The sequence below is a fragment of the Accipiter gentilis genome, chromosome 18, assembly GCF_929443795.1.
Source record: "Accipiter gentilis chromosome 18, bAccGen1.1, whole genome shotgun sequence".
NCBI classification, from domain to species: Eukaryota; Metazoa; Chordata; class Aves; order Accipitriformes; family Accipitridae; genus Astur; species Astur gentilis.
This window is the reverse complement of record NC_064897.1, coordinates 17,668,901-17,680,151: the sequence shown is the minus strand read 5'-3', so window position 1 is coordinate 17,680,151 and position 11,251 is coordinate 17,668,901. Positions and strand designations below refer to the sequence as shown.

The 11,251-nt window shown below is 46.7% G+C and overlaps 1 protein-coding gene across 6 annotated transcripts in view; it reads right to left on the bottom strand.

Moving 5' to 3' along the window:
• Positions 1 to 11,251, bottom strand: part of WASHC1 (WASH complex subunit 1) — a 46,539-nt gene that overhangs the window by 5,661 nt on the left and 29,627 nt on the right. For all 6 annotated transcript variants that reach the window (XM_049822676.1, XM_049822675.1, XM_049822677.1 and 3 more), the window contains 4 exons: positions 7,086 to 7,197; positions 6,265 to 6,411; positions 1,075 to 1,211; positions 6 to 141 (listed from right to left, as the gene is read on the bottom strand). In XM_049822676.1, the coding sequence (XP_049678633.1) occupies positions 6 to 141; positions 1,075 to 1,211; positions 6,265 to 6,411; positions 7,086 to 7,197 (532 nt within the window). The remainder of the gene's footprint in view (positions 1 to 5; positions 142 to 1,074; positions 1,212 to 6,264; positions 6,412 to 7,085; positions 7,198 to 11,251) is intronic.

The following is an 11,251-nucleotide window of genomic DNA, read 5'->3' as shown; positions in this document are numbered from 1 at the left end:
CTCACCTGTCGGTCCAGCTGTCCTCTTTCAGTGATGGAGAGAGGAGCATCAAAGAGCTTTTCTTCTGTCTCTGTTTCCAAGGCCACATGGGTCTTGGTCACTGCTCCAGCCAAAGGATCCAGGAAAACATATTTCTTGTACCTAAGGGTAGAGGACAGGTATTTCAGTGATGCCATCTTGAGAGCCAAGGTCAGAAGAAATAGCACACCCAAGAAGGCCTTGGAGGTGGAGACCTCCCAACTCACATAGGTGGAACATGTTGGGCCTTTCAGTTTCCTTCTTCTAGCCCTATTTTCCTGCCTTTCCCGTCCACAACCTGGAGGCAATAAGCTCCCTACCCTTCTAGTGCAGCCTCCACATTCATCCTAAAGCAAAGCCCCACTGCACTGCCATGATTACCAAGCTTGTTCCCTCCCACCACCTGGCCTGAGATCATCCTACAACCTGCAGCAGGACACAAGTCTCTCCTGGTGACTTGTCACTCAAGGGGCAGGAGGAAAGATAAAGATGGAAAACAACCATGGCTCAGGGGAAGAAAGAAGAGATCCAACAGCTGAAAGCTCAAGAAGGGCTTAAAGAAGCTCTTCAGTATGGGAAGAAGGAAGAGGCATGAGGCAAAGTCCAGCTGGAAAGGGAACTGCAGTGAAAGGCAGTGGAGACATTAAAGCAGCAACAGCAGTAAAGTGTTGCTGTGAGGAACCATCAGGAGAAGAAGCAGAACCTAGGCAGGAACATGGGGCAGAGAAGGGTAGGAGTGACAGCAGCTCTCAAGGCCAGAGAGAAATTATTACAGGGGTATGACAGGAAAAACTAAGTTGGGGAAGGGAAGTGCAAAGTTGGGTTGAAAGCAGGCAAGTGGAGGATCAGGTGCAGACAAAACAACTCCTTCCACCCAAGGGGAAGAAAGGGTTGCTAGCTAGAAGTCAGCAGAGAGGTACCAAGCCCTATCCTACCAGGAGCCTGGTGTGTAAGACCCCCAGGAAAGCAAGCAGTTACTGCTGCCCTGGGGAAGGGATAGCTCCTCTGAGGACAAGCAGCGGCAGATGAGCAGCACAGCACTGCTCCAGCTCTCACAGGTTCTCGGTGGTGTTGAAGAGCAGCAGGGAGCTGAGGGAGCTGATGTTCCTGGGGAGGCTGCCAAGGCCTTCTTCTGCATCATCCTGCTGGTGAATTTTAGTGCTCACGCACACAGGGAAGTACTTGAGCTTCTCCTGCAAGACAGATAACACGTGGTAAGACACTAAAGCCACAGCTGCTGAGACAGCTCTCCCCAGCCACCACAACACATGCTGCTGGATCCACTGCATGGGCTGGGAACCCTACTGCTCCCTCTCCACTTCCCTTTGAGCAAGGAAGCACATGGACAACACTGCAGCCCCACGCTCATGACAAATCTCAGCAGTTCAGACTAATGGCATGTGGTTTTGGTGCCATGGATGTGTCGTTTTGAACAGGTGTTGCTGTGGCAAGGATCCACCAAAATAAAACAACCACTCAGGCTCTATAGCCAGAGGCAGGGATCAAGAATCACAGTCTAAAAGGCATTTGTTACAGTGTCTCCAACTACTAGACATTTTCATGCAGGAAGAGTCCCCCAAACATCTCTATTACCTCCCCTCTGCTGCCTTCAGTTGATGTTTTAAGAGATGCGATCCCACCAGTGGGGTACGCAGGGAAGGCAAAGGAAAAAGTAGTTAGGAAAAACAGAGTGCCTGCACACTAGTCAAGAGATCAGGCAGAAGGGAGCGCGCAGGGTGGAACGTGTGCCAGATGGTTTTGCAAAGCCTGAGGGATTTGCAGGAGTTTTCAACTCTAATGAACTGAAATCTCCTCTCTCTCGGTTCTAAAACTTCATGCATAATATATAGAGCTCCCTTTAGAAAAGGACTTATTACATCTGAACTGCTTGACTTTTATAGAGCACAGGAATTGCCATCCCAGATCAGACCAGTGCTTCAGCTAGCATGACAGCGCCCGCTGCCACATGCTCTGGGGGATGAAGCTCAGCGCCCACAGCACACTTTGCCGTAAAGGGAGGAAAGGCATCAGTTCCTGAATCCAGAGGCAGCCCAGGATGCACAAACCTCCACCCCAGACACCTTCCCACACCTTTCCTCAGCCCCTTCACAACTCCTGTTCTTTTTCACAAACTAGGACAAGTAGCAGCCTGGCAGTTAAGAGGTGGTAAGTGTTCATACCAGAAGAAACCAGAACACTAGACAGAAGTTTGTCAGGTTAAATAAGTGGCCACACTTGTGGTTTTCTTATGTCACCAGAAGATGACCACTTCAAATTCTGTCCACAGCTTCCTACTGCCTTACTACTTCCAGCATCCCTGCCCTATCCCATTCTCTGAGTCCTTCTTCCCTCCTTGTACTTGTATGGGGGAAATGGAGACCACTGTTGGTTCAGTTTTAAGACCACATCTCAGCGACGTAAGCAGTTCCTGCTGATTGAAATTTCAGTCTTGAATTCAGTAGCCAGAAATCCTGGGAAATGGCTTAGTCACAGCTCAGTTAATCCACTAAGAGTTTGTGTGATGCTCTGAATCTATAAAAATGCTACGAGAAAAGACCTGGAAGGTTTTGATTTAGGTTCCCCCCCCCCGCAAATAACACGTTCCAACTTGTGAAAAATACACTGAAATAAATATCTTGGATTTTTACAGAAGGAAGTAGGCAAAAATATATAAATTGTTATTTAGAGACTGTAGAAGCAGAGATTCAAAAATAAAGGTTCTTTTGATCATTAATATTCATTTCCCAATGTTTAATTTTTTAAGCATGAGGAAGTACTGACGTTTTTGCTAGAACTGTTCACATACACTTAGCCCTCAAGTCATATTTTTTTTTAATTCTTTGTAGATTTCAATTAGCACTGGAAGACTGTGCGTCACTTTAAGGGTGTAGTGAGAAACCAACCATTACTTACATTTACTTATAAGTCACATCTAAGGCAGTTATAAAAGCACTAAGCATGAGTATTACTCTGAAACGTGAGCCTCTACATAATCCTTTTAATTTAAATGCTATCGAAGTGCTAGTCTTATTCAAGTACCTAGAACTGTTTTGAAATTTAGAACAGCTACATACCATCAATAATATCCTACAACTATGAATTCCACAAGTTAACATGCCATTTAAAAATTAGTTTTCTTATATAGACATTAAGGCCTTAAGCCAAAAGTTTAGCAACCTTGACATACTGAAGTCATGAGGGGCACCTATATGCTCAAACACCCCAACCTGGGGTTTGGCACCTGGCAGGATCACACCCCGAAGGACACTGCATTTCCAGGCATTTTTCTTCCTAAAAGCCTACAGTTAAAAATATATAAAGTCACCCTGGTTCTTAAGTTGAACTAAGCACACACTATTACAAAGGAAATTGGTATGATACACCAGAAACCCCATTCCCCCCATGCCAGTGGAGTGCTTAGGCTAGGTTGAAAAGCACTTGAAGATGAGCAAGTGCCAAAAACCTGGTTTACCCTCCCCATGACCATGATGGACTTCCAAGAGAAGCAGAATTCACAAGGACATGCCAAGTTACCGATATTTTTGAAGCCTAGCAAGGTTACTCCAGCAGTGGACTGTAACTTTTGCTTGGACATCTTCCCAACCCCAGGCAGACCATGTCTCCCACCCTTTTTTCCAGCCTCCTGAGAGGCATTTGCAGCACCCAGACACAGCTCCCACTGCAAAGGCAGTGCCCAGAGCCTGAGAAGCCCCACAGGGCTGCAGGCAACTCACTGTTGAACCCTGCCTAGCTGCCACCACAGCAACGTGCAAAGCAAGTGGCTTTCCAGGCTTACCACAAGGACCTTGTTTCTGGCACTCCTATCCATCAGTGCTTACCTTACCAACCTAAACAGTGCCCTCTCAACAGCTGAGTTTTCACTTGCTTAGGGTGTGGAGGGGGAAAGGAGAATTTCACAGGAGGAAAGCATTTTTAAATAAACTGCAGAACCACACACGTTTCCAGCTCAGCTGCTTTTCCCCCAGAGCACAAACCGTAAATGCTAAGCACAGGCTGCCACCACCTACCCTCAAACTGACACAAGCCAAGCTTGCTTTCCTGGTGGGGCATGTGCATGCGTGAGTGAAGTTAGCAAAGGCCACTGCAACTGCTCCCAGCAAAGAGGCCCTCATTAGAACTGAAAACAGGCAGCGAGCCTCTGCTGAAAGCCCTGAATAATTGAGGAGGGCATAAATGCAAACATTAGACTTCCCTCTGTCACATTTCATTACTGCAAGGCACATCAGGCTCCGTGCTCAGCTATGGTCGAGAAGGGCCTGTCCCCCTGGAACATGGTCAGAGCTCGGCCGCACCAAGCCCCACTCAACACACCAGCTGCTCCTGGCACAGTCCCCTCCATCATTCATCAGCTGACAGCCACTTGCCAGGACAGCAGCGTCCCCCAGCCCCACAGAAGAGCTGCAGGAGCTAGTGTGTGTGAGCTTGGCAAGAGTAACAAGACTGCTGCATGGGGCAGGGTCAGCAAAGCCAGAGAAAGATCAACAACCCCAAAGGAGGATTGAAAGATGGCTCACGGGAGGGGAGGAACAAATACAAACACCCCCTAGGGCCTGCAACAAAGTCCCTGTGGAGATGGCAGCCTTGGCCACGAAGGGCAGAGCATGGCAATGGTACTGAGACTGCCTGGGATGGGGAAGAGATAGCATCACAGGCAGATGGCAGGCGCTGTGGGGAAGGGCATGCAGAACCTTTTCTCCTGACACACTCACAAGCACCTTTACCTTTCCCTTCCCACCACTGCTTATATTAGAGCCTTCAGAAACTATTTTTCAAACAAACTGGAGCCAGTGAGCCAGTTGATGGGCTCACCATTTGCTCTTTGCAGGACACTGCTTTTTACCAGCTGATGCTCTTCTCAATCCCCTCCCTGTGCAAGGGGCTGTACATTGGCACCAGCCTTTCAGGGTGGAAGAGAATCTCCCCTGCCTACTCACTGCCTACCTCTGTTTGCCCCACATGCTCTGATGGGATGGGGTCACCAGCCAAATAGCACAACCATAATCTGCCTCCTGCGGCAGGCCAGCAGCTCTGCCCCATGCTGCTGCCAGGGCTTGAAGGAAGCAGAAACCATGCTCGAGTTTCCCAGCTCCACTCAGCCAGCAACCCTGCTTCCCTCACTGTGTGAGGTCTCAACTCCATTAAAACTCAGTAAAGTTTAGCATTATGAATTATTCAGTGGCAGCTTTATTTTTGGGCCAAGGCACACAAGGATGAGGAAATCTCTTTAGGGTTCACGAGCAGGGAACTTGTCAGGCTGATCCCTAACCTGCCAGGATGAGCACATTTACTACTCCTTGCACAGTACATACACAGCAACTTTCAAACTTCAGGCGCAGCAACTCTTACTCCCCTCCTTACAACCCAGGAATGTTGACCCAAATTGCTGGAAAATCCTTTGGTAACATTTCCTGCCAAACCCACCACTTCTCAGACCTCCTTAAGAAGCCCCTCTCAGCCACTCAGTCCATAGGCTAAAACGGAACTCAATACTTCAGGACCTCCTTCAACACCACCAGCTGCAGGCATCTGTGCTATGGGCACACCTGGAAGCCCCAGCTGTGCTGGGTACCAAGAAATTCAGCCCTTCTGAAGGGCTTGCAACCTACAATAGCTGAACACAAGGCAAAGGAGAAGCAAAGCACAAACAAAAGATGTAAAGAAGCAAAATCATCTTCCCCACCAAGATGTAAAACTTAGCTGGGAACCAAGGAGGGACAATACCCATGTGCAATGCTTCCCTGGGACAGAAAAATACTCTAATGACTCCTTTTTCTCCTGACACACTCACAAGCACCTTTACCTTTCCCTTCTCACCATTGCTTATATTAGAGCCTTCAGAAACTATTTTTCAAACAATTATGACCCTGATCCCAGTTGCCTCGCTATGCACAGCCAAAGGCTTAAGCCCAGCCAGCAGCACCCACCAGCACTGCTGCAGGAAACGGTGGTGTTTCAGAAAATGGAACTGCTCTGGAGAGTTGGCAGCTGACAGCTACCCAGAGCACTCAACCACCCAGCCAAGGGCTTGTACTGACATGGCCCTCTCAAACTGGCAGCTCAGAAAGCTTCCCAGCCTGACCTTACAGACCCCTACCAACAGGCCAAGCTGAAAAGATGTTCTGCTCCCACCTATATCTTAAAGCCCTGGCCTCCTTCATCAGAGACAAACAAGCAAAGAGAAGCTGGGAGGCTGTTAATCTCAAGGTCTGTTCTCATCCTCCTTACCTGCAGAGCCTTCTCATCCAGCATTCGGTGTTTGCTCTGAATCTTGTGTCTTGGCCATTTCTGTTTAGCTGGGTCTTCTGCACCAGCAAAAATTGAACTGTACTCCTGCAGCCGTTCAGGGGCTGGATACTTGGCACTGGAAAATACCTGTGGAGAAACAAGGAGGGACTGAAAAATCCCAACTAGGCAATCCTACAATACAGAAACGTGGAGTAAGCACACAACCTGTGCTGCCAGTGGGAATGGGCAGCCTCGGAGTCAACAGGCTCCTAATGGCTATCTGCACAGAGCCAAACACACATGGGCTGTCACTTCTGAAACTGGAAGTGCCAAAGCTTCTCTATCTATATAAGTACTAGGAGATCATTGGCAAAAAGGCTTCCACTGGCAGGAAGGGAGTTGGAAATACTGTATAAAATGGAGCAGGAATGGGGAAAGAAGGATTTTCACCAGTTTTACATGGCTCTTTGGGATTAAGATGCACTGAAGGGAAGGCTCTCTAACAGCAGCTTTCATTCAAATAGCCAAAGTGTCTATGAGCCTGAAATGCAAGGGTGTTGGGCTTAGCTCAGCACATGCCTTTTCTCTTTCTCAGGAAGCAACCTATATAGGCCTCATAAGGCCTGGTGCTCTGTGGCTCATGTGTCTAAAAATCATCAGTTGGTTGAGTCAGGAATGGGATTCTCATCACAACCCTACTCAGCAGCAAAGCATGGAGAGGTGAGCAGGCAGCAGCCAAGCACTCCAGAGCTTACATCAGGGGTAAAGAGAGAAGGTGGAAGGAAGAAGGGAGGCCATGCAGCCTCCACCGAAGTCACTACCTTAATAGCCTTCTTGCTGCCCTTTATCTTCTCAATCTTCGCTTGGGCCAGTGTGACTCTCTCACCAATTGCCTGAAGCTGTGCCCGGCTGGCCTCCACCCGCTGAGAGATCCTAGGAGGCAAGCACCTTCCTTAAGAATCCAGAGCCAGAGATTTTTTGGCAACAGCCATTACCCAGGCCCTCAGGGAAGAACGTGAATCTCGGTGGACTGGATTGCTTTGTAGGGCAACATAGTGCCGGCTGAGATATGCTTGTCTGGGTCCCATTGAGAGCTTTATGTACTCTGACATGAAGGTAGGTCTAGTCCGTGACTCACAGCACAACCTTCCTACGGCTGTTTGAGGCACAGCACAGAAAGATGGAGAAATGCAGCTTTTTTGCGACACCAGACTGCCACAAGCCCTACACCTCTCTGCAGGTACTGCTGACAAGAAAGCCACAGCCAGTTATCAACTGCCAACATATTTTTAATATAAATTACTTGCTAAAAATGAAAGGCAACACATGCTAATGAGCAGAGTTCAGGACTCACAAAGATTACCCTGTCCTCTAGCATACCAGCAGTTTGTTGCACTTCTTCCATGTTGCTTCACAGCTTTGTGATTTGGTTTCCACATCAGTTAAACAACATTAGGTCCTCATTTGGAGCAATAAAGCAGGCTAACTTGCATAATTTTTGCATAACTAGATCAGCAACAAAATGCTTTGGGACTGAGGTGAAAAGCATTCTTTGGCAGCAGGGGATAGTGGTCACTGGTTAAGTACCTCTGTGTTCACCAGATGGACATACTCCTTTCCCACAAAGCTTATAGCAGACACCTTACAGCCAGGGGCATGACAAATTGCTAGCATGTTGTGCACAGTTGCTACCATGCTGCAGGAACTGTCACGCAGGTTCAACCAGAGCCTAGGAGAGACATCAAGACCAGGCATCAGCTACAGGTAACTATGGAGTCACCTTCTCAGAAGAGACCTTCCTTCCCCATACACAACTATCAGGATCTCCCTAGCTTCAAGTTCAAAAGCTGAAAATTGTTCTGAATCTTCACTCCTCTAATAAAACCAGCACAGGGTATTTTTATGGCTATACAACCCATTAGGAGAGATAGCACTCCACTTCAGCAATTTTTTGTAGCAATGAGTTCCATTGGATTATTTTGTGCCTGTAAAAATCAAACTCAAGTATTGTCCTTAAATTTCACCAAAATCCCTCTTTGCTTTTGAGTAGAGAGCTCCCATGTTTTTTTCCACTGTCTTTATAATTCCTTTTAGCAACATATTTGACATCAGCAGTAATCCATGATTCCTGTTTTCAAACTGTACCAAACCCGTATTTTCAAGTATTTTCACTCTGTGCAGCACATTCCCTATTACAATACAGAAATGGACTCCACTAAAGCACCCCCATTGTAGGTAGTGAAAAAACAGCAAGTACAAGCAGCCTGTTCACCTTGTATCATTCTGAAAGACCCCCAGTTCTTCTTTCTCTAAACAGCTTTAAGTGTTTCTGTCTGTTTATAGCCGTGCTCCCCTCTTTCTAGAGGCATGAAAATTCTTCCTTATGCATATGGCAGGAGAGCACACAGCCTGTTTCTACTTTATTCTTTTTGGAGTGGGAGATGAGAAAAACTGAACCTCATGAGATTCTCCTCAGAATTCTTCTCCATTTCCCCATCCTTTTATTTTAAACACAGCCTAACAGCTTGTATTTTGTACCAACACTACGTACAAATCTGTTCATGATTTCCTTCCCACCCCCTCTCTCTGTCTCGGTGGAGTAAGTCCACATCAGTTATACACTTGATAAGTTCTCAGAGTGTTTTCTGTTGTTCCTTTCAGTGTGCATTTCCTAGCACCTGTCTGCAGCAAATTTCATATGTCATAGGGCTGGTCCATTGCCTTGTTTTGTTAAAGTGTGAGATGCCTCTGAAGGACCTATGTCTTCCCTAACTGTTCTCCCCAGCAAATTTTCCCACCTCACAGTTCACCTCTTTTCTAGATGTTTCGTAATTGTATTGATTTACACTATTTCCAGTACTGCTCCTGGGGGCATTTGACTATTTTTACTTCCTTCAAAGCTGAAAAAATTGGTCATTTATTTCTGCTTTGCAGCTCTCTCTCAAATCAATGATGCAATTTTCCCTCTCACCTGTGAGTAGACCCCTCTCCTAGAAGAACTCAACAAAGCCTTCCTGAAGCTCCAAATAAAAGCAAGGTATCAATTGTCTTTTGGCCAGTACCCTGCTGACTCCCAGATGCAATTCTCAGGGGCTGACAAGGCACATGTTTCTCTCCCAGAAGAAAGTGTTAAGCAAATAGTTACGCAAACTCAGGCCTGGAAACCAGCAACTGTTCTCCTCCCTTCCGCTCCATGAATGTGAGTGGGTCAAATAAGGCAGTCAAACGCTTCCCTCACTCCCTTTTCCTGCCCCATGTTATCCCCAATGCTTCACCAGGTATCAGCCTCTTCCCCCCGCTTCCCACACTCGCTCTTTTGCTAGCTGTGAAGAAGCAAAGGAGTTTTTGAGGAATCCGAGTTATCCTTACCTTTCAGCCTTAACCACTTCCACATTTAACATTCAACCTCCAGGATACCCAGTTTAAGAGAGGAATGGTGCCACAATTCCCTTTATGCCCCCACCAAACACAGCCAGTGCATTGGCTATTACAAAGTGCTTGGTGAGAGGGTACTAATGCTTCCCATAGCGCATGGACAGCATCAGGGGAAGAACAGAAAGCAAAGCACATCTCAGCCCACAGTGCTGCATACATATTTCTCATTTAAAGTTCGCTGGAACCTCTCTTAAAAAGGAAGCATCCCCAAAACCAGAACATGACTGGCAATTACTGTGCCCTAGCTAGTACCCACAGTAATGGTGCATCCAGAAGGGAAAGAGCTTCATCTTTGGTGGAAGCTTCATCCATCCCTACTGCCCACCAAATAAAACCGAGAGTGATTACATTCACCCATAAAAGGACAGTATCAGGCAGAGCTGGGGAAGTTGCCCAGTGCCAGCTCAGGTGTTTCAAACCATGATGGCTCTTCTCTGAGGCACCCTGTACTTTCTCCTGTGATCTCCTACTTTCGGATTTGACAGGCCAAATCCCACTGACCTTAGGAGATCTGCCAAAAACCTTCACCTGAAGTGGTACAGATGCAGGCCCACAACACAGAAGGAATACACACCAGTCTACAGAATTAATTTATTTGTTGCTGAGCAAGACAACTATGAAAAAAATTATTAAACCCCCTCAATCCAACTAATCCAAATTCCATCATATGTACAAGCTCTGAAAAGTGCATGACTGTTATGAATGTACAGTTCAAGATACAGTTGCATGTGTTAGTTAAAAGAGACAAAATACCATACTGATACCGAAAAAAATACATGGAAAACTGCCCCCCACCTTCACGTTCAAGTGTCCTCCAGCAACTTTAGTATTTCTACTACTGTGGAAACTGAACTTACTCCAAGGAGTCAACCTGGTGTTTGTAAAGAAAGGAAACAGGAAGGGATGAAAGAGGGCTGTTGCCAAGGATTTCAGGGACAAAGTGTTTGAGGCAAGGTGGCATTCAGACCTCAACCTCCATTTAGGGAGGAGTATGTTACTGAGTGGCATTTGTTTGAAAGGGAATTGCAATCAGGACAGGAGGGGTAAGTGTTAATAAAACGGCCCATTACTGCCCGGCAAAACCTGGTGCTCAGACAGCCAAATACTCCATCAGCATCTGAACCTACCCCATGCCTATCTTATTAGTTATTGCTGTGTTATTTTGCTCCCGGTGCTCTTTTCTGCTTGACAAACCCCTTTAGTTAGATTCAATGTGACTTTGGAGTTGCAAAGAAGCAGGAGGCGTATAGCAACAACCCCTCCCTTTGGGCAGGATGCATGCTTTGGGACAAGTGAAAAGGGGGCCTGCAGAAGAAAGGAGAATATATCACCTGCCTTCAAATCCTGGGCATAGAGCCAACCCAACCTTCCCCTCCCAATGCTTTTCTTTGGGGAAGTAATGCATGTGGCAGATTAAATCTATCTAGTAGATTATCTCTTAATCCATACAGACTTTTACTTTTGATCTAAGCAGAAACTAAAGCCAATCTTTCAGCTGCTCTGATTCAAGCTTTCACATTCTCTTGTCCCTCTGAAATACTGTTGCAGTCAA